The sequence below is a fragment of the Rutilus rutilus genome (assembly GCF_951802725.1).
Source record: "Rutilus rutilus genome assembly, chromosome: 18".
In the NCBI taxonomy this organism is placed as follows: Eukaryota; Metazoa; Chordata; class Actinopteri; order Cypriniformes; family Leuciscidae; genus Rutilus; species Rutilus rutilus.
In genome coordinates, this window is record NC_140231.1 from 23,122,444 (window position 1) to 23,147,225 (window position 24,782).

General features: G+C 37.6%; 1 protein-coding gene across 2 annotated transcripts; it reads right to left on the reverse strand.

Annotated features, from left to right (window-relative positions):
- Window positions 1-12,305: 12,305 nt before the first annotated feature.
- aqp3b (aquaporin 3b) lies at window positions 12,306-18,050 on the reverse strand. Of its 2 annotated transcripts, none has more exons than XM_084387978.1 (6): window positions 17,875-18,050; window positions 15,186-15,312; window positions 14,383-14,520; window positions 14,115-14,233; window positions 13,651-13,868; window positions 12,306-13,557 (listed from the first exon to the last, which is right to left on the reverse strand). In XM_084387978.1, the coding sequence occupies exons 1-6, from the start codon at window positions 17,980-17,982 to the stop codon at window positions 13,368-13,370; spliced, it is 900 nt and encodes a 299-aa protein (XP_084244104.1). In that variant the 5' UTR covers window positions 17,983-18,050; the 3' UTR covers window positions 12,306-13,367. The 2 variants fall into 2 exon arrangements, with proteins under 2 accessions (XP_084244104.1, XP_084244105.1); XM_084387979.1 differs by lacking the exon at window positions 17,875-18,050 and adding an exon at window positions 15,576-15,743 and having other exon boundaries at window positions 12,310-13,557.
- Window positions 18,051-24,782: the final 6,732 nt, after the last annotated feature.

Here is a 24,782-nt window from a genome sequence, read left to right on the forward strand (position 1 = left end):
CTAGGGGGCAATTTTGGTAAAAACATGTGGTTTTGTAAAAACCAGTGACTGAACCTTTTTGAACAGAAAATTTGTGTTAAAGGGGACCTATTAGGGAATATAAGTCCTAGGTGTCCCCAGAATGTGTATATGACATTTCACCTTAAAATACCACACAGATAATTTATTATACCATCTTTATATCTCCATTTTTGAGTAGATGGAAAAACATCAAGATCTGTGTATTAAAGTTAAAGCAGTGTAATATATAGCACCTACTGCTATATATGCTGGTAATATGAATCAAACGACAAAAGAAAAACAGATAATCACTCACTGTTCTTGACTGAACAACTTTAGTAGCTTTAATAAGAATATATTTCTTAATTGCTACTGTTAAATGCTCTGTTGAGGAGATATACATGGTGGACTGTGTACAACTCACTCAGGGCGGGTTCTATGCTAATAGGGTCCGCCAGAAGTCGTGGGCGGGGAAATGTGATGTCACATTGCATAGATTCAGAATATGTAAACGCTTGTTCTGAGACACTGCTTATGATTTAAGGGTATTAAAAAAAGGAATGGGTGGATTTTTACCATTATTGGTTGGTTGTGTACACATTGCTAACTCACATTTATGTTTGAACACCATGTAAAAATGAATTTTGCATTATAGGTCCCCTTTAATATGTCTATTCATATAGGATTTGCTTTGCAAAAATTCCCTTATATAATTCACTGCTGCCTTTGATATTTCATGGTTAGTTTTGGCTCTTTTATTTATCCATAGGATAAGTTCTACCACATATAAGTTATAGGGTATCAAAAGAATAATCATCCAGACAACAGGCTTATATGAATAGCTACAATGAAAAAGTTTTATGAGGCAGAAATTTAAATGATACACAAACTCCCTGACCTGAACAAACCCTTCTCAGTTTGGTGGGCACGAAATAACCCGGAGACGCTTGAATATCTTTTCCTGATTAGAGATGAGGGGGGTGATCCAGAACATGAAGTTTTTTGGCAAGAAGACCCAGAACCTTATCCTTGTGCGTTTGATTGTTAGGCTGTGGGATGAGTGCCTGTGTTGCATGCTGTCAGGAATAACACAATGCTTTATTGCAGGTAAGAAAAGGTGGGGTGTCGACGGTTTGGGTTCGGGCCAGTGAAGTTTCTCTCACTTTAACATTTCGAACAACCATCCTGGCTTTCTAAACATGTTATACCTTTTCAATGGTGGAAATTGCATCATATGAAGCTAGGTTCAAGTAGGATAACTCTTGGGATAAGTTTTAATACGTTTTCGGAATGAATCAGTAGCAATTTCGGGAGAAAAAGAGAGAGAGAGAGAGAGAGAGAGAGAGAGAAAAAAAGAGAGACTGGACTCAAAAATACTTAAATGTCTATTGTTTTAAGTTTTTTAAATCTAGTTACTGATTAGAAAGTAAGTGATTTATTATTTAATGAAATGTATGTGAATTTTTTAAATAAAAGCCCAAAGTATTAACAATGCAAATTTATTTTGGTCTTATTTGTTTTTTTATTTACCAAGGGTAACTAAGAGGGATGCTACTGAATTATTCGAACCGAAGAAAGTCTGACTTCTTCAAAACCCCACACATAAGCAAAGGAACTCAAAACTCTCATGCTCTCAGGGCATAATTGCCTCCATTGCTTGCCAAGCCCCTTTAGCCCTAATTCCCTTAGGAGGGGAAAAAAGAGATTCATTTGGGTCTCTCGGCATCAAAACACTGACTCATCAACCATAGTTTGGGCCTGTGGTGAGGAGCAGGGACCCCATGAGATCCAAAAACTCTTGGACTGATGTTGTAGCCTGAAGACCACAGGTGGTAAACGACTAGAACAGAACAGTGTGAACCAAGGTTGGCATAAAAAATAACAGAATATAAATTAGTTTGGAGAGTAACAAAATCTCTGCAAAAAACACTTATGCAATAATATATTATGTACAATTTATATGCAAGCTTTAATTATCAATATTATTTTTTGATGAAAAACTTTATTAAGAAATTATTATGTTTAAAACTTTTACCGATGTGTCTTGCTCTTTCTAGTTATTCACTCTTTTGACCTCATAGTGTCACTGTTTGCTCAAGGAAAAAAAAGGAGAAGAAGATGGGTTTGTCTCACTCCTTTATAACATCTTTTAAATGTCTTGGTAAATATAAAACTTGGTATAGCTCTGATTTCTAAATGGATTTATTGTGTGTGGCCCTGTATGTTTGAGGCTTCATGACAAAAACATCACAAAAGCTTCTGTTTTTTTTATCAGGATAATCTTTTAAGCGGTACGGCAGTTTTGGGATGTTTAGTTTTGTGATATGAATATGATGTTGCCTTTTTTTATTCAAAGTTCTCAGATTTTGTTTGAGCCCACCATGTCTTTGACGTTGACTGACATGTGACCCCCTATTTGCCTCAGCATACATATTTATTAACATTTACTTAGATGTCTCTTACAGATCACTGTCAACCTCCTGCTGTATTTTTTTATTTAATTTTTTTGCAGGGAAAAAGTCTCTTTTGTGCAGTCTCTAAAATGTATTCCTCTGAAAAGTTGTTATTTTTTGCCCTCAAGCACAAATGATTTTTAGAAAAAGTCTAGTTTTGACAAATGAATGGAGACTTACTTACCTTGGTGCTTTCAAGGATGAAACATACCATAAAAGTAGTCCATATGACTTGTGAGCTACATTTAAATTCTTCATAATTCATACAAAAGCTTTGTGTGACCAAAATACCATATTATTCAATAAAAATTTAAGTAAATGATGATAAAGTGTTTATTTTTGGGTAAACTTCTCCATTCGATGTATTATATTCCCTTAAAGATACACTATGTACCTATTTTTGTTCAAAATGTACAAAATGTAAACAATGAGTCAATAAATCCTTAGGTTAGTTGTCACAACAAGCAAGAAAGGTTGACATGGAGCATGCTAAATATCGAACCTTCAGGGAATCACACATTTTTAAAAAACGCTCGTAATAAAACAAGAATCAACATTGGCTTGGCTTTTTGGAAATTGTGAGAAGTGAGGGATTTGAAATGTTGTAAAAGCAACAGAGTGTTTGTATTACTCAAATATTATTTTATTTTATTTTATTGAACAGATAAATTGCAATATGTAGGTCTGTAATAGAATTCACAGTGTAAGAGCCATTATGCTCTATTTTAAATGTCTGTTGTAGTTCCACTGGAGAACACTGGATGGAGTATGGGTTTAGGGTATATATGTAATCAGAGAGCAAGAGAGGGCAGGTGTAATGGGGAAGCAAACCATTTTTGACCGTGAGGATCATGAATCATGTAAGGACATGCTAACTGTTGATTACAATGTGTTTGAGCATCAGAACTGAACCAAAATAAAGAAGATAAATGCAGTATTGGACTGGAAGTGTATATGTTTGGAACCACGCGTCAGATAGCCCTACAAACACCTCTAAGGGACAAGATGGTAAATTGTCGCTACACACAGTAAAGCATTTTCTATTGTGAAGGGTCATTTCATTATGGTTGTTGTAGCACTGTGTTGGAATTTATTTTCAAGAAAGTACTATGTGGGTATAGCGACAGTATAACATCTTCAGCTATTCAGCTTGAGATACTTTCCATCTAAACTCTCTTAAAGGGATAGTTTGGCCAAAAATGATATTTAACCCATGATTTACTCACCCTCAAGCCGTTCGAGATGTATATGTCAATCTTTTTTCAGACGAACACATTTTCAGTTATTTTAGAAAATGTCTTAGATCTTTCAGTGGTTATAATGTGAAGCTATGGGGTCCACCTCCTTCAAGTCCCAAAATGTGCATGCATCCTTCACAAAAGTAATCGTGAATGCGTATGGACGCTGGCGTATGACGTAGGACGTAGCGTAGGAAGCGTCGTGACGTAGAACGAACGTGACAGCGCAGCCAGAGAGCAGAGCAAAACAAAACTCTACGTTCGTTCTACGTCACGGCGCTTCCTACGCTACGTCCTACGTCATACGCCAGCATCCATCTCCGTGAACGCGCGTCGACCGCTACCGGAAGCCAGTTATTTTCGTTTATAAAGTTTTAAATATGTATATTTTTACGACAAAACCGCACGGATTACCCTCAGAAGACCTTCGTTTATCCCCCTGGAGCCGGATGGATTACTTTTGTGAAGGATGCATGCACATTTTGGGACTTGAAGGAGGTGGACCCCATAGCTTCACATTATAACCACTGAAAGATCTAAGACATTTTCTAAAATAACTGAAAATGTGTTCGTCTGAAAAAAGATTGACATATGCATCTCGAACGGCTTGAGGGTGAGTAAATCATGGGTGAAATATCATTTTTGGCCGAACTATCCCTTTAAGCCTACTAATGAATGCTTTATGAGCAGAAGGATAACCATATTCATCCGCACAGACAGTCATGCAGAGCCGAAGCACAACCAAAACAACGTTCTTTCGCAAAATGCATGCAGTTTTGTTTTTTTAACCGCTTTAGACAAAAGTTACATAGTGTACCTTTAAAAAGGAACTGAAAAAACATCAATCACGATTGGCTAATCTATTTTTAATCTTTTGTCTTATTATTTAATAAGCTATAATTTTTGCTGTGTATGTTTAATCATGCAAAATCTAAATCTATATACCCCCTGTGGTACAAGAGGTCGTCACTGCTTTACAGGTCACAGTTCAGCATGAATTAATTTACATATAAGGATTGATCTGCAATTATTTTTTAATGTCTGCCTTATTGACAGCTACATCCATGCCTCATATACCCTTTCAGAATGCCATTGTTGGGGGTCTAGGATGCTGGGAGTTTGACTGACATTAGATCTGTTTGGGAATCCACGTTGCTGAAAGGCCATGTCATTTAGGAATTCCAAATGTCAAGCACACTCTGTAGTTTGAGCAGTGGGTGGGGAGCAGAAAAGCAGTTTCTCAGCGACAATTTATGTCACCACCGACATTTAGTTCAAATCTCTGAGAGATTTTTTTTCAACACAGCTGTTTGTGGTGAAAGAATAGAAACGATTCTGACAAACGGTGGTTGTGAAGGATTTACAATATGGATGAAATAGTAGATAGATATATTTTTAAATTTGTGGTTTCAATCCCCCCCCCAAATCTATCGTCAGAGCTAAGCACCCACAAGTAGTTTCCTGATTGCTTAAGTGGATGACATAAAACTGTTAGTCAAAACCAAGAACTTCTGAAACACTGTGCATGAGATATTTTCTAACATGATCAGAATGTTCCTGGATTTTACACCTCAAAATATCATTGTGTCTGAAATTGCACTTAATGTTCCTTCATAACATTCCTTATATCCGCAGCATGGGGTAATTTTTGCAAAAAACAACAACAAAATTCTGTCATGACAACTCAGAGTGTTTGGCATGGAAATGGATATGACAAAGTAGATAAGTTTGGTCCTAGAGGAATAGTTCTGCTACGCTGCTGCTGTTGGTTATTGCTGCTACTGCCAATACATATGTGATACGCTGCTGTAAGCGAGTAAGACATGCTGTTGCTGTACAAAAAAAGAGTATTCATGAATTACCCGTGATGGAGCTGGGGAAGGTGCTTACTAAGGATTTGAAGGTTGCAGCAGGAACCAATCAGCTGTGCCCTATAGTATAGAGAATGATGTGATTACAAGCAGACTGAGTTAAGGACCTATCAGCCTGCGCCACCTAATGTTTCATGACAGAACTTTGTATATGTGTCAAACTGGTGAAAACAACACTATACTGTGGTAGTAATTATTGAAGCGACATAAAATGTAGAAATTTGAGACTTTAGTGCAAGGTATCTTATATATAGTTAATATTATATACATAAATATAACAAATATTTACCTGGACCTGTATACCTGTAATTACTTACTTTTTTCATTTCTTCCAGTGAATCATTAGACTTCTCGGGTGACATATGCTGGACTTCTCCAATCATTTAGTCTGCTTAAACATCACCCCTTTCTTACAATTGACTGCAAGCTTGTAATCAGACTTGCCTCCATCCAATCAACAACCAGGGGCGGCCTTAAGCATCTGGGGGCCCGTTTCAATAACTAATATGGGGCCCTACCCACATAAAACATAAACATAATAGAGCAGAAAAAGACGGTTTACAAGTCTGAGAGCGCGGAATAGAAACTCGTGGGTACGGTTTATTAATCCATGGATGATGCTGGACCAAAGAAAGAGGTAACTTTTGGAAGACTGAATAAAGCTTTTCTTTTGTTGTCTGATATATAATTCGTTTTTCAGCACCACTGGCATATGTACGTTTCATTTCCTATTCAAATTATTTTCCTGCAAAAAAAAAAAAAAAAACGTTTTAACCTTAAGGCAAAAAAGGCAAAGTATAAACACAAACTACCGGTATTAAATTTACTTCAGATCACCGTTCGCGGGGGCGCGTAACATGGTAACCGCGGCGCGACTCGAGTTCGACCAATCAGAGACGTCAGTGTTTTGCTTAGAATTATGGGTAGTGTAGTATTTCTCCAAAAGATCGCAAATAACAAGGTTGATGAGCAGAAACTTTCGTTTCACAACCTCGTAGCTCATTTTGGCTGAAAATCAATATTCTACGGAGAAAATGAATGGGATTTTGCTGGTCTCTTGGGGGCCCCCCTTGGAGGGCGGGGCCTGTTTCAATTGAAACGGGTGAAACATAGGTAAGGCCGCCTCTGTCAACAACCAATGGATAGAACTGGTTAACACTGTTGCGTAAGTGTATCTTTCCATCTTCCCAACATAATCAATCTCTCCATATTTTTTCTCTCTTTTGGAAAGTTATAGAAATCCTATTGCATTTTTTTTCTCTTCTTTTGCTATTGGTGAAAATGGGAACTAAATGTAATACTAGAACTTTACCCAACTATGACGACTTCCTCTTCTGAGAACCCTGTAAATGTGAAAAGGGTCCATATGGAAGAAAACATCTGTAATTTACTATATCATCGTGACTTTAACAAACTGGTCTTGTCTGACTATAAATGAATCAAGAACCAGGCATAATATGATCCTCAGAGTTTGAGTTTTAATAATAATTCATAATAATCCCAGACTAAGCTCATATTAGACTCCTCTTTTTAAATTGTTATTTAAAGCAGAAAGATGGTGTGCTTCAAAAAGCACCGTTCCATTTTAAGTGCAGATCTGAGAAACAGTTTGAGATATTTACTGTCAGTCATTTTCCATTTCGGGCTTGAGGGCATAACAAGCAATTTTGTATCTGTTTTCTTTCATGATGCTGACTCTTGTCTAGTGTACTTGACATGGACGAGTAATGCAATCAGCAGCAACAACAGTTGTCATGGGAACCTCACTCGATCTTAAGAAAGATAATAGTCAGAGAGGCTTCATGTGTTTTGATAGATAAAAACAAAAATCAGCAGGGACTGACAAATGCTAGTCTAAACAAAATCATATTTATTAAATTCCCACATGGTGGACATTTCACTATTTACGAAGTGTGGTCAAATGTATATGTGTGGTATGAGGAAAAATTACTTGCATTTTATGTTGTGCTTTAAAACATCTGAATAAACCTCAAGAATTTGGTACATTTGTGGATGGAGCCTATTGCTGTTCTGAACCATGCTGAAATCCAAAGACGACAAGAAAATTGGTTTAATGGTTTCAAAAGCCTCGATTAGCTTGCCTCAAATCTCATCACAAACTCCCAAACCCAATTCCACAAACATTCTTCTTAATGACTGCTTTCATTTTCTGCAAACCTACGAAACGACTCTGCGAGTGCTCATTGATTCAAGATTCATGGTCTGGGTTATCTCCGTCCATCTCATGCCAATAAACACGTCTCTTTTTTTCATTCTCTATTTTCCCCTTCACTGAGCTAAACAGACACTGCAATCTTTCCTTTCCATTTGGAAGATTTACATGAGAGTGAGTTGTGATCAATGCATATAAGATTTTACAATTTGCATTCTTTTACGTGATATAGGCTACCTAAGAACGTATAGGCCTAACTTTTATTTGTGTCAGAAATAATCGCAACATCCACTACAGTTTACACCAGTGAGGTCGGCAGATATCAAAAACACTTATATCACTCATATTGAATGCTTAAATTAAGTTTTGATCAAATTAGTATTCGTTCAGTTAAATGTAATTAAGAGATATGACAGATCCCCTCTGCAGGCTTAAAAAACAGATTTGATTCATTGTGCATGAAGATTTGATATATTTCTCTTCTTTCCCCAATTGGGAAAACTTGAATCTTATTTATTTGAAAGAGCTTCATAAGCTTCATAGGTTTTATGCGCTGCAATGCCAGTAAGTCATATTTAAAGTTTGTTGGTTTGTTTGGTTACACCGTGATCATTTTATTTCAAGCAAGTATAAATTGTGTCTGCAGTTTTGAATTAAATTACAGCTCTTTTGTGTTTATTGCCATAAGCTAGCCTGGGTTTCCCCATGCTGCCTTGAGCGCAGCGCGATTTTATTCACGCTGCTAGGCAGTCTGGATACCATGGACCAGATTTTCCCCTCAGCTAGGGAACCAATCACAGAACGGGGAGGGAGCAGCAAGACGATGACGACATCTATGCGACACACCGAAGCAGTTTGTTTATATCTATGGCTCCAACATGACAGACGTAAAAATATATGCATATTTTTAGGAACACATCTACAAAAATATGCCTGTATTTCAAGTTGATAAAATAATTTAAAATCCACATCAGTTTATTATTTACCACGCCCTCCCAGCATCTATAACGTTACCTAGGCTACTTTCACTTTTAAAAATTCATCATAACTGCGCGCGCGCGATCTGCTTGCAGTCGTCGAGATGGATGCTGAGGAGTTGAAGAAAAGAATAGCTAGTGGAGATTGTAAAGTTGTCGACAATACGTCATCAAAAATCAAGTCCAGTGTGTGGGAGAAATTTGGAGTTATCTGAAGAAAATATTGTGAAAGGCTTTGCTGCAAACATTTTCGTGTTGGATAGCCGCAAATGTGGAACTTCATCCCTGAGGAAGCACGCAGAAACTGTGGTAACAAAGCAGTTCTATCGAACAGTATTTTTCATATTTAACACTGTTAAGTATGTGTGGTGTGCAGGGCGTGTTTGAACCCAGAATTGTCAGATGTAGGCTAGACGAAATTGCGTGGCAGATATAGTGTTGTAGCCGCGTCTGTTACAAGTTGTCCTTGTGTTAATTGTCGTGTAATAACTTCTGTATGACCTGGCAATAAACATTTTTGTAAGTGTGTCTATAATGTGATTGTCTAAACCAGGGGTTCTCAACCTTTTGCAACTCATGGCCCACCAATGAGTGTTTAAAAACATTCCGAGGACCACCTTTCCACATATGATAGTATGAACACAGAATAACAGAAAATTCTAAAAGTACAATGATATATACTCTGCTGTTAATCTGTTATGCCACTGTAGCAGAGTCAGCTATATAGATGAAAACTGTCCTTGTATCAAAAAGACTTTGCAGGTTTACTCAGTAACCATTCCTGTAACAATAACAGGCTAACATACCTGTAACAACAGGTCAGACACACAAGAGGGGATTCTCTCTATTCGCTGCAACACGATCACTATAACACAAATGTTATTTCTCGTGCCATTTATACGCCAAAAATGTTTTTTTTTTTGTTTTTTTTTTGCGTGCATATAATTAGGATTAGGGGTGGGAAGTGCGTGCGTATTACACGCCATACAGTGCGTATCATATGCACGCGAAAACTGCATATCATATGCACGCCAAAATATTTTGCCGTATAAATGGCACGAGAAATAGGCCTAACATTCGTGGTATAGATACAAAAATGTTCAACAAAGTTCATTCACCCCAATTTACATAGCCTATACTGTAAGTGTAATTTATCAAATACAGTTAGTGATATGAACTTGACTGTTTAAAACAATATTAAACAGCCCAGTTTTGTTCAAATGTCTCTGAAGCTTTGATGGTTTTAGCGCCTCATTTGACAACATTTCTCCACATTCAACACCTGAATCCACATTCAACAACATTTCTCCACACGCGCCTTCGACTTAAGGGGGTCGCGCACCGGACGAGAAGCGCAGCGGCACGTCTTTAAAATTCGAACACATTATTTTCTATGAGTGTACAGTACACACACCGGCGGCGTCTCTCCGCAGCGTCAGCTATATGCCTCAATATTCTGTTCAAAAACCTGTCGCGCCACTGAGCGCCATTTACATAGTTTTATATTAAATTTACTACATTATATTTGTAAAGCGTCATTAATGTAACCTATATACTGACTTCACCATGTGCTGCAAGATACATTTAGTTTTATATTCAAATTTACAGAAATCAGCTGCGTGGATGAAAATGACCGGATTTTCAGGTGAGATTCTCAATTAATTCAGTTAATGTACGTCCTGAGGTAAAGTGTTCAGACTGCAGACTCAGCAACGATTGTATTTAATTTTAATTGAAAACTGAATTGCAATCATAACATAGTACAGACATTATCTTAATTTCGTAATGTCCTTAAACATAACAATATTGCTGGCCATAAACTGAGAAAGTGCGCGTGTTCGATACCTCGAGTTGTAGACGCAGCGCTGCGCTTCTCGTCCGTGTGCGACTCCCTCAGTACCTGCCCTTATAAAACCAAATTTAATGTATTCAGCGTCGTATTTTCTCACCACACACTTCGAAGCTTTTCCCTGCACAGGTCTGTCTCCCACATCTGCTTTTCTTTTCAGAAAACGATTAACGATATTACAGTAACGTAATGTTACTGCGTCTGATCCGATCTGACATGACTGGTGTTGTGATATTTAAACCTAAATTTGCTTTTAGATAATGCATTTTGACTTGACTTGAGTTTTTTTGATCATATAAATTCACAAGAACAATTAGATAATTAGAAAATAACAAGATTTGTAAATAAAAAAATAATAATTTGGGGGTAGTCTACCACTGACTACACGGCCCACCAGATGACGCTCCGAGGCCCACCAGAGGGCCGCGGCCCACCGGTTGAGAATCACTGGTCTAAACCATGGGCGGATCTACAGGGGGGCAAGGGGGGGCAGGTGCCCCCCCACTCTAGAGCCTTGCCCCCCCAGCTGCCCCCCTAACTTTGGTGATACAAAAACTGTACTTACAAAAACAACCCACCACTATGTCCAATACATTTACCAAAAGTGAACAATTTAATTTTTAATTTTAAATGTATTATTCGCCCCTCCCCCCTGCCCCTCAAATACTTGCGTCCCTGATTCAAACATGCAGAGCGGCGTTCGCTCAGTCTGGCTCACAAACACAGCAAGTCTGCAAGGTGGTCCTGCAACCCGACTAGACTGAGCTGCCCCTGCCCTGACAGAGCCTCTGAAGGTGAAGTGAGTTTCCCCAGGTGTGGTTTAAACACACCACGTTTAACTTAAAGTTACATTTGTAATGAATTTATTGTATGCTAAAGACGATTCAGCATCAGCAAAAACAGCGAGTCTATATACGTTAGCCAAAATCAGCGGTCAAATCGCTCCCTCTAAACTGATTTTATTTCGGGTGCGGGTCGGGTGTCGGTTCTATTTTAAGCGGGTCGGGTGAAGATTTTAATTAGTGCTGCTGTCGGAAAACTGGTCGGGTGCTGTTTTAAGCACTGCGGGTACGGGCGGGTGCGGATTTACAAAATCGGACCCGTGCAGGACTCTGGTGTACACATAAATCTCTGACCCATCGTCGTCTTCTTCGTTGAATATCTGTCGCTCTACATACGTCATCTGGTATAATTGAAACGATTGGCTATGAGCTACGTACAGGCGCATTTGATAGACATTTGTAGCGCCCAATAAACGGCTCTGGGCATTCGTAAACCACGCCTCAAATACGAGAAAATGAACATGTAGTTCCCAGACCACGTCTCAAAGAGAAAGTGGTCTGACGTTAGCCAGGCTAGCCATAAGCAGTGGTTTGTGACAATTGACTTCAACCTGCCTACTCAATTCTTAATCCTGTTTGTCAACAGACACTTCTCGATTTGTTACAAAATGTCACAGCAGACATGAATTTGTACTGTATATATCCTGTAAATCATGTATATACTGTATATATCACATATTTGCATTATTCTGCAATGTTATTCAATGACAAAGGAACCTTGATTCTCCTTTAGAAATCCTGATGTTTTACTGGACTGAATGATGCTAATATATACTGAGCAACTACATGAATGGACATCAAAGGCATCGCTTGCAGTTAAATGGCCAGATCATTTCAAAAATAAAATCTTTGCGTGATGTTTCTCATTTATAAATAATACAGATCCATTGGAATCTTAATTCCTTACCAAAATGCAGTTTATTTTTAAAGAGCACAATATAAATGAGCCCAAAATATTATATGCATATAGTCAGAGTACTCATTGTCATTTTCCCAGAGACAGGCACATAATGCAAAAATATATATATTTGCAAAACAAATACATTCCCAACAATGTAAACAGAACTGAATTTCTCACTGCATAATTACTCATTAATATTCACTGATAATAAAATTGGAATGGTAGTGAAACAGGTATTTTCATGATTTTGATGCAGTATTCATAAGGGGGAAGATTTTCATAAATCATATCCCTTATTCATAATTATTCATTATACAGATAGAAGCATTCGAGATAAATGAACGGGTGACAACAACTGACTTGTTAGCAGATTGGATTCATTAATTTGGCTTTTATTGAATAAATTTAAAAGGATAACGTATAAAACACAAAGGTTCTGATCAGGATCATTAGAGTGATATGTAAATTACGATTCTCCAATTAAATTGTTTGGATATCAACTAATTGTGCATGCAGTACAAAAATATGACTAATTAGTTTGAGTACATATATTTTCTTCAAGGCTTGCACCTTGGAACCTATTTCAAGGTTTGCGTTCTCGAGCCACCAGGTACTGTTGTTGTGCGGATGAGCGGCCGGAGCATGTTAATGGTTTTCTGTTAGAACGGTGTCGTGTAAGCGGCCCCTAAGTTAATAACTAATGATTTTTGCAACAGAAGTGAATCGATCGAAACTGACTTTAGCTGGACAATAACTTTATTCTAGAGCTGCTGTAAAGCCAAAGCAATCTCTGTTACTTTAATTTCCTATTATCACTGTAAAGCTGCTTTGAAACAGTCCATATTGTTAAAAGCGCTATATAAATGAAGGTGACTTGACTTGACTTGAGTCTTATCATGATGACAAGGGCACATCCGTCTAGTAGATGTCCAAAGTTATGATTTAATGTGGATCTTGCCAGTCGAAAATGTGCAAAAATACACAATTTTGCTGCTATATTGTCATGAAAGCTGAATTTATTTTCAGAGGCTAAACTAAAACATTACTCCATTTGACCCCAGACTTATGCTGTCTCCTTCTCAGAAACAGCAGTGAGTTTGAGTCTGTCCTTCTGTTCCCTCTCCACTGCTTCCCTTTTGTCTCTTTCTTCTCCTTCCACATGGCATCCCACCATCAGCTGATACACCATCACACCGAACACGGCACCAATGAATGGGGCAAAGACTGGCACAAAAGACCAGTAAGAGTTTGCACTGTGGTGAATGAAACATATATCAGTGTTAGAGATGATTTCAATAGTGAAATGGATGGAAAGAAATGTATATGGTAAACCATATGTGACTTACGAGAACACCTCTGAGCCCCATCCAGCAATTGCAGTGAAGATCCGAGGTCCCAAGTCTCTTGCTGGGTTTACAGCATAACCCGAGTTAAAACCCATGGACTGACCAATCACCAGAACCACAAAGCCCACAGTAAAGGCCTCCAGTCCTCGTGGGATGGGGTTATTGTAAGGGTCAACAATGGCAAGGATACACACAATCAGAGCTGCCGTGCCAATTATCTGTGTTGAAAGCAAGGGATAGTTCACTCAATGAAAATTCTGACAACATTTACTCACCCTCATCTTTTTCCAAAAGTGACTTTCTTTCTTCTGTGTGACACAAAAGATAATATTCTGAAGATTGTAATATTCTGAACTGTTTTTGTCCATATAACAATAATTGGACCCCATGCACTTTCACTGTATGGACAAACACTGGGACATTCTTTAAAAAAATGTCAACAAATGCTGATTTCTGGGTCTTACCTGATCGAAGAAGCCGTTGAGCAAAGTAAGGTGTTTAGAAGGGTATGTAGCAAAGATTCCAGCTGTTGCATTGTCCCCTTCAACGGTCAGAGAACCTTGTCCAAAGTCCCAAATTGCATCTGCAAAGCATCATGTGAGCATAAGTTATAGAAACATCTTCATAAACTGAGCAGTTTCATTGTTGGCTGCAACAGACTGACAAAGGATGTGGACTGACAAAAATGTGGATTATTGACTACCAAAATACTTTAACAATCCTAAAACCCACCAATATACATGCCAAATATTATTCCTGAGCCAAGAAAAGCCCCCAGAGTCTGGGCCAGGAAGTACACGGGAAATTTCCTCCAGGGCTCTCTCCCCAACAAACAGAGGGCAAAGGTCACAGTAGGGTTTATGTGACCTCCTGTAAAATACAAAGTTTCAACATGTCGATCTTACGATACATTTGAAATGAGATCTTCACAGAACACAATGACAATGACACAATGCTATAGACTCTCATTTTACACTTTTATGGCTGGTTTGGTACATGCTTATTAAGCCTAAACCAGGATTAAACTTCAAAAATTCAACTTAAACATTTTCATAACCTTTTTAGCCATGGGTTTTAGGCTTAATCTATGTCTGGGAACTTTGTTTTGCAACTGTCTGCCATTTCCTTCCTTCAAGACTTCACTTATAGTCAAAGACTTCATAGTCCAAACACTCATTTCTTTTCATTATACTTTTGTTTAAAATGTTAAAGTTTTCATCAAAAATCAAAAATGGAACTGGATGTTCCAGGTAGTTCATCCATCTGAGTGAACTTTAACCATGAGTCAACCCTTGATTCCACCCAATAATATCTGAAAATAAAATGTTCTAAATGTAGAAAAGAATGTAGTATAATTTTGCCTGTTTAAATCCATCTGGTGAATGTTTGGCTGAAAGCCTTGACGTTTTAATATGTGGTTCTGAGCTGTGTGTGACTCACTGCTTCGAAATGTCACATCTGAATTCTGAAATTTCCTGTGTTCTCCCAGAAAAAAAAAAATCTGACAGTTTTAAGAAGCTTATGACCAACGTTACCTGAGACTTGCCCACAAACTAGGATTCCCAACATAGCGGCAAACCCAAATGCAAAATTCACCGTCAGAAACATTCCGTGAGAGCCTCCGCTTAAAACCAACTGAGCGACAGCACCGCAGCCAAACATCTGTAAATGGAGACATTAAGATTAAGTTAAATGGAAATCCAATTAACCATTTGCTCAGTTTTTGTCTTTTGTGTGTGACTGCACATCAAACATATGATGGTGAAGCTAAGCTAGATACCTAACAAAGTTAATTAAGCTATAGATTAGAATAGAACTTCAGCAAATAAACCTCAATTTAATGAAAATGACCTGCAAGGTCCGAGCCATCATTGAATGATTGCAAGACGTATTCCGCAGAGCTAGACATCCTTGGCCTCACATACCTGTTTTTCTTCGAGGACTGCTGGAAGAATGCAATGCGTTATGTGCATCATGTGGATTTGATAGATAATGTGTGTATGAGTATGTTTGCCCTCTCTTCCATTGTGTAATGCCCTCTAGCCTGTCTGTTTTTGCCAGCCGTTATTGAGTCGCATGATCAGCCTCTGAATGGGGGGGGGGGGGGGGGGGGGGGGGGGGGGGGGGGTTTCAGACCGCACAGTACCATCAGAAAACAACAGATGGGCTTGGGGAGCTCTATTTTTCTACAGATATTGCTGCTCTGGAGTCTTAGTTTTCAAATGAAAACAGATGATGAGATATGGTTTAACCTGTGATCCCCCAGTGCTGTGTCAAATTTATTCCGGATAAGGGCTGTCTTGAATAAATTGTCGACACTGTTGTGCAACTCTTGTTGCTTTTGCTTACCTGTTAATTGCATTGTAGTTGCACAAAGTACAACAATACGAGATGTTTTACCAGGTGATGATATGAAATACATAATATTATATTGTTCTGTTGAAGTGAAAATTAGTCTCAGTAGCAACAACTTTTCTCTTGAGCTTTAGCAGAAGAGCAACAAATTAACAGCTACAATCGGAGATGTCTGATTCTAACAAAACACAATATTTTCTAGTTTTTGTTTTGTTTTGTGTTCAGTGGTTTAATTAGACTGGGAATTTAAGGTAAAATGTTGTTAATTGTCATGGCCCTGACAATGTGTTGTGACCGACCTGGCTTATTTTTCTCTCTGAAAAATAAGAAGCTTTAAAAAGTGATCAGTTGACTTTACTTAAAAAAAGTGAGGAAAAAATTAAGTTAGGTGAACTTGACAATTCCACATAACTTAATTTTTCCAATTATGCATGAAGTTTATTTACTTAAATTTTAAGGCAACGTTTTTCCTCGCTTTTTTTAAGTTGTCAACTGATCATTTTTTACAGCTTCTTATTTTTCAGAGCCTGTTTGCTTGAGTTTAAGCAATTTCAGTGAAAAAGTATCTTAGCACGTCCTGATTTTGCTGAATTAGAGGCGCTCATGGGTCAACATATTTTGTTGATGCAGGAACAACATTCTTGTCCGATAATTTTATTCTAGCATTCAATCTGAATCTTTAAAGCCAGCCAGAGGTGGAGTGCTGGGAATCTAATGGAAATATACTGATCTACACACCACTGATCTGGAAATGTTGTTCCAGAATAAAACATTTTCACATATTTGTTGACCCTGGAACAACATTCCAATCAACCAATCAGATTTGAGGGGCAAGTTGACACTTTATGTCAAGTTTAGGCTTAAAAGCAGGGTTAGGTGCTTCATTTAATTAATTTCCCTCTGATTTTAGGGATAACTTATGGGTAGGTTTAGGGGTAGGGATATGGATGTTGATCCAGGAACATGTTGCACTTGGTGAAATCCGGTTCTGCATCATAGTTACATGAACTCAACAACTGGACCTAGGACATGAAATGGCCCACTATAAAGTGTCTAAAACTTGTGTAAAGCAGCTAATTGGCTATCAGCAAGACTTGGAATTCAACTCCCATTATGTCATCTCACAGTCAGTTCTGCTTTTGCTACAAAATGTTACAACATTATAACTTATTTTAGCTTTGAACATTCATTTAATTCCATGGTTTAATAACCATTATTGTCCAAATCTGAGATGATAAAAAAAAAAAGTAGGATAAAGTATAAGTATTAAGTATAACAAATACTTATTATTATTATATTATTATAAAAGGGTGGGCAAAAGAGAACATAAAACATCTCTCTGCAAAACATTTGCAAAATTAGGAACTCAGCTGGCAAGTGATAAAGAAGTAAAACTCCCTTCATGTAGCTAAATTGAAATTTCAGGCTTTTCAGCAGATGAAAGCATATAGATTATTTTTGATGTCTTACATGCATGTATCCCTTCCACACTCTCATCAAAGATACACAATAAATCAATCTTTGAATCATTAGTGATTGATTTATCGTCCATTAGAGCTTTTTAAATACATGATACACATTTAATACGTATATTTTGAAGTACAATAAAAAACAGAAAACTATAGAAAATGTGCTGCTAGACTAGAGTATAAACACATAAATGTGTCCAAACCTCAACACCTGAAAATCATATATAGCCACAATTCTGGATGGTAACACTTTTTAAACGTTTACAATCGTTCCTCTCAAAATGAATAAACTGCTTTACAATAAGGATCCAAAACGGACACATGGTTTTTTCATCATAGCTGAAATCGATACGTCTCATCACTAACTCATCAATGACAAATACCAACAAAAGTGTCTCACCACTAGAATGAGGGTGCCAAGACATTCTGCCAGTGCCTGTCGCATCAGCATGTTCCGCACCTGCAAGGTCCGAGACATCTTTTCCAGAAGCACCTTCTGTCTTCCCATAATGCCCAAGGATAATTTAAAGATGATGATGGGGTTTAATGATGAGGATGAAGGGCACTGGGTAAGTCTTGTACAACTTTTCCTACTGAGTGCGGGCCCTATATTTGCTTCTGAAGGTCCCGCCCTCAGTCAATAAAAAAACAAAAGCAGCATTCCTACAACTTTTTTGCCTCCCTCCCTCCCTCCCTCTTCCCATCTCACTTACACAAAATTTTCTTGTACTTTTTTCATGTCAGACTTTTTTTTTTCTAAATCTGTTATAAATTTGTGTGAGGACTGGGATAGAGGGGGGTCTTCTGGGTCCAATATATAATATATGTCTAAATATGTTTCTTAAATCTGGTTCTGAACGACCCTCTTTGGTGCACAAAAACCTATATTGTTTCCACCAGTGGATTGTAGCTCCATAGCAGGCAATGGCTGGAACCATGATCAGATATGGTTAACTTCCATTTTTTAAATGAATATTTTAGGTTTGTGGAAATGTATGGGCATTTGACCAGCGGTGAAGTTTGGCAAGTGTTTGAAACACAGGGCAGATGTTTTTTTATTCTGGAAAGTATTTGTGCCACATGATGGTCACACGTCTGAAATTCTATTTTCATAATAAAGTTAAATGGACTATGTTTTTATTCTCCCAGAAACACAATGACTTGTAGCACCAGTCTTATGCAGCTCATTCTGAATCCAGCATTATGACATTGTGGATGTTTCCCAAAACACAAGCTCTTATTTTCCTTCCCTATGGTATTTAACCCACTATGTCATGTGCTTAATAAATTTTGCTTTATCTGTCTTTCCATAAATGGTGAATAGAACAAGCCCTACTGCTCAAGTCTTTTCCTATGGAATTCTATGAAGGCCTCATGACAGATAATCACTTCAAATACATCTTCTTTAATGATCTATGCCAGTGGTTCCCAATTCCAGTCCTCGTGACCCACTGCTCTGCACATTTTGTATGTCTCCCTTATTTAACACACCTGAACCAGATCATCAGCTCATTAGGAGAGACTCCATGAACTGAACTGAGTGTGTCAGATAAGAGAGACCTACAAAATGTGTAGAGCAGTGGGTCACGAGGACTGGAATTGGGAACCACTGATATGCAAGGGGTCAAGGTTTGTCTAGTAACCCCTGCTGGTAGATGTTATAATTACACCTTTCTGGGGCATTGATGGCCATTCAAAAGTAGCTGTGTTTTCTAAAGAATCTTTTCGTAAGCAACTTAATAATCACAAATATTCCATTATAGATCTGTGCCCAGTGGTGACAAAAGCAACAGTAATTTCGACATGGAGAAGATATGAAGAACTTGCTGGAAATTTCATGAGTTTCACCTTCATCTGACTCCCAACTCAGTGTGAGACCAGTAAAATACTCCCTTGATTTATGTGGATTTTAATAATAATTATAGAATTTTTTTTTAAACATACTACAGTAATGAGAATGATAAAAAAAAAAAATTAAAAAAAAATTAGAATACATTTATTATCATAAACATATTTATGTATATACCATAAACATACACTTGTACAGTTCAAAAATTGGAAGAAATTATTATAATTTTTTTTTTTTAATTCAGCAAGGATGCATTAAATTGACCAGAAGTGACAGTAAAGACATGATGTTACAATTACAAAATATTTCTATTTTGAATAAATTATATTCTTTTGAATTTCCTATTCATCAATGAATCCTGAAAAAATGTATCATAATTTCCACAAAAATATTAAGCAGCAAAACTGTTTTCAGCATAATAGCCTAATAAGCTATTAGGAATTTTTCTTGAGAACCAAATCAACATATTAGAATGATTTGACCCATTAGAATGATGGGAATAATGGCTGCTGAAATTTAAAAATAAAATTGCATTTTAAAATATATTACAATAGAAAACAGTTATTTTAAATTGTAATAACATTTACATGTGTAACAATATTACTGTTTTACAGTATTCCTGATCAAATAATTTCAGCATTGAAGAGTATAAGAGACTCATTTAAAAAAAGAAAGAAAAATCTTACCGACTCCAAACTGAACGTTAGTGTAGGCGTAGGCCTAGACCTCTGAGTGTGTGTGTGTGTGTGTGTCTGTGATGGAGTTAGCCTACTTCAGTCATGGAAAGCTAACCAATCAGCTGATTCATGACATCATCAATTTCAACCAATACAGTTACAATGCTCATCAGAGCTATTTTTAGTTTTTTTCTTAGCTTAATTTACCTTAACTGAACAGCTTTGGAGTCATTGGAATGGTTATATGACTTTTTTCGGGATGAATGGTGGCCGTCTCGCTTCCCTTTAGTGCCTGTGAGCGGAAAAACCACCCTTGCAACTTTGGGCCGATGGGCCGCCGGCCTCAGCGTCAGGAAGTATCGCGTGATGTCAGGTCTCGCGATGTAACGAATTGCTTTACGGCACTGCACAGTGCACACATACATTTATATGCTAGCCTTCTGTGTATCATACCTCAGTGGACATGGCTCCGTGCGTTCGCCGGCTTCTTTGAAAACATATGCACATGACCAGAGAGAGAAAATACCTATTCCGAAGCTATAGGGGGAGCTCTATAGAGAAACCCGCGAGCAAAAAGTGAGAAAACAGCGAAGAAATTGCCAAAACTGCATAGCGCCGCTTTAATTAATAAGCTGCTTCCTGATGCAAGGGTTGCAAGCAGTCTTAACACTTTCACATGCTATTCATATGAGAATTCCGCTATTCTTGGAACACTTTACATCTTATTTTCACATCACTACTCACAGTTCACTCACACGCCCCATCCACGTCCGGGGAAATTAAGTGTAATCTGTTTCATAACTGTCTTTCATTAATTAATTCAAATGAAATAATTGTGTTCGCCTTGTGCTCTGTTTTTCTGTATGCTTGGATGTTTATTGCCTCTGCTAAATTTGGCCTCCTCTGGTCCTTGTCACTATAGGCTACTTTCCTCGATTATATTGCGTACTTTACTGAATTTAATTGTTTTCAAATCTTTTGGGAGTCGGTCTGTAAAATGCTGCTGATATTTCGTTTTTTCTTTCTTTTATACCGTTGGTAAAACTCCTATTTAATATAATGTAAGGGCTCTCTAAATTGTGCATCATAATATAATTTATTTATTAGTTGTAAGCCTACTGGTTCTATATTTAATATTAGGGTTATTATACTGTGTTTCCTACTTCAGGTGATGGTCTGTGACAGCTTTATATAAAAATGTAATGCTAAGAGTGTATTGTGTCTTTGGAAATTGCAATGTTTTGCACATTATGACACCCATTTATTCAAAATGACTGCTATGAAGGCCCTTTTCTTTATGGGGCCCTAGAATAATGTGTATTAGATATGAAGGCTTATAAATTGTTTGTCTTTGGGGCACAATTGAAGTGTTTTGATTTAAAAGCAACATGCTGAAGATGTCAAGGAGCTACTAATGGATTGAAGTCCCAGTATTTTCCAGTATGCTGTCAACACTAGCAGAATCACTTCAGATGCTTCAACGTATTCTCATCCTAGGGCGTCATATACTGACCCTTTTGACATTTCGTCTACATCGAACGCACATGGCACCCTTTAGCGTCAATATGACACGCACAGAGCCTTGTTCGGATATGGTTAGGTTTAGGTCTGGGGTAGGTTTAGGGTTAGACCGCTAGGAGGCGCCTTCTGGCCCATTACTATCTGCGTCTCATATTGACGATAAAGGGTGCCATGTGCGTTTGATGTAGACGAAATGTCAACAGCGTCAGTATTATGACGAATTTTACACTTTCTTTTATTGTTTGCTGATCTCTTTTTAAAATATAATGGCTTTCTCATCATTGTATGGAACTAATGGTGGGTTCAGTTAAATGCCTGCCCATGAATTGTCCTTTGTGTCACTACGATCTAATAGGTGTCTGGCATTAGAGACCAAAACCTTCCTCTTAAATATCTGTCTAAGATTAGACCTTTAGGAAAAGGACGTGCTCGAAATTGATTGGTTTAGTGAGTGTCAGCTGAATACAGAACGTCAATGTTCCACTCAAGAAATACAATCATATATCTCTTAGTGCATTTGCTCTTAAATCAACTTTAGTATGTTAGTAGTCTATGTCCTCCTTTAGGGGATAAGCTTCCTTCCTTTTGACTTGCATCCAAGTATACTGATTGGAAAATAAACTGTTAATGGACATGAAAATTAGGAACACATTGCAACCCTGTTTCTGAACCCCACCAAGAGTACATTTTGGATCCTTCTGTAATGACGCACCCATTTTCAAGTGCTTCTACCAAATGAGCTGATGAGTTGAATCAGTTGTGTTTGATTAAGGAGACATCCAAACTTTTGGGGGGCCTCCAGGAACAGGGTTGGGTCTCACTGTCTTGAAGGAAGAGTTCACCCAAAAATATTCCTTAAATGTGTAAATATGCTATGGCACAAAACGCAAGGTGAAAGTTACAGAAATATATTGCATTAGAGAACTGAAGTGCAGCAAATTAGCTCTGAGATGTGTTAGTAGTTCAAAGATTACAGCGATTATACCTCATCTTCCCCCTCGGGCTGCTCCCGGGACATGCTCGGGAATTAATTCAGCCCATGAAACCATCCATACTGAGGCCTTTGATAAGTACTGCACTAGGCTCTGAAAGAACAACTCGACTGACTGAATGTCAATATAATTCTGACAGACTTTTTTTTAACTGTAGAGGATTAAAGGCGAAATGAAGTGATATTTGAGGTATATAAATGGTAGGCTATTCGGAAAGTATGGGAACGTAATGTGGAGTGTCTTAGAAAAGAACTCGAAGTCACAACCTATCGCAGGATACTTTGAGAATGTTTGTTCACACCTACATGGCTCTGTCTCTATATCTGTCATTTCTTCAGCATTTTATAGACACTATGACATAGACAGTTATGAAAAATGGCTGCAAATGTACATTTACAGGCTTCTTTGGCTGTCATAGGCACAGGCTTACAGGCACGAGGACTCTCAAGTGTTTTTTCGATTAAATATTAAAAATGAAATGTTGCATTTTATATCTACCTCGTTCTGCTTTGATGGCAATGAATCTTTTGATTAATCTTTTCTTTTGTTACACATCATGATACAACCTTGCAGTCAGATTCATCACTGTGGGCTTTGAATACATTCAGTTCTTTCTTTGAGGATTATGTCAGAACACAAAAGTGTTTTAAACCTTCCGAAACATCAAAAATATATAATACTAACAGTGGTTTTGACCTAAAGGTTTCTTCTGCACTCATTTTTGTAACACAAAAGAAGCATCAAAAAGCTATTTTAGTAAGTTATTTTGAGATCCTCTCCATGACAACTGCTTCGGATGTAAGTGAACTACAGGGTCACTATCATTCATGACTGCCCCTTCCTGAGGTGACATACAGTGGTTATTATTATTTATTATTTATTCATTTTTATTTTGTTTTAATAAGTACATTAGGTTTTAGAATTAAATATCAGAACCTTTTAAATATATTCATAGTGTAAAATAATATTAATTAATTTAAAAATAATATTATAATTATTATAATATAAATGTATCGTTATAGTTGTCATTATTATTAATATTATTAGTAGTAGTAGTGGCAGCAGTAGCCTAATTAGTAGCTAGTACTGTTATTTATATTTATTTTAATAAGTGTTTGGTTTTTAGGATTAAATTAAAGCACGACATTTTAAATATCCACATTTTCTGTTGGTGTTACAATCCACCCGTTAGTTGCAGTTGCAGTAGTAAGGTAGGTTGTAACACTCCTTGTGTTTGACAGATATTTGCACAATGTAGGAAGAAAGTTGCTGATTTCTAAGCAACTTTAACTTGAAGTCGATACATATCTCCAGAGACACTGAGATAGAGACGAAAATGTTACAGTATACTCTCCGTCTCCCCTACTGTAAGCGCCGCTTTTGTCAATAGGCGGCAGCAGTGCACCGTTGAATTCGGTCTTCCCGGAACCGTATGCTGAATTGATGAGACGTGAAAGGAAACCTACCGAGAACAGCAAGGCAGACATGCGATGACCATCTGGCGACGGTTTTGTCCTCGGGCTCCAAGTAGCTTCAAGTCCAGTTCTACTCTCACCTGAGTCACGAATGAAACCAGCCAGGCATGAAAGAGCAGGGCTTGTGTTGACTGCCGTGATTTCTGCAACAGATTTCGAGATTGCATTCTGCAGATAAAAATGCGTCTCAAAAGGGCCTTGAGGTATGCTGGAATTTAACTAAAGTAATCAAAAGGGCTTAGTAGTAACTGCTCCACACACACATTAGGTGAATCCTCATTCAATTTTTGTCATTGGCTCCACCATTGAATTTGCCTCATGCATTGTTTCCATGGTTACCAAGGATGTTTCTACTGTATCTAGCTCTAAACGGCAACTTTTTCTTCATTGCAAGGGAATGTTAAATTACTCTGCTGTTTTAACTGATGTGATGGGAAGTCCTACTGAGTTAGTTTCAAAAACCAGTTCAAAAGAACGATTCAGTCTTTTGTCGCTTCATGAGTTGATTGCGTCATAACGTAGGCCTATTCACTGACATATTGGCGTACAATATTATATGCTTTAAATATGTAAAACAATTTCAAGGCATGCATTGTTTTTTTCTGCATTCTGTTTACTCATAGATTAGAATATACATATACTAGACAGATGGCTCATTAGCGGCTGTTTCAGTAAGCTGCATGTCCGCCATATTGGAACGGTCAAAGCCGTGAACATTCGAGATCAAGTTGACTGTCTGCAATTGTAGTTAGACACATGTATGAACATCTGTGTGTGAAATAGATGTCCGCAGA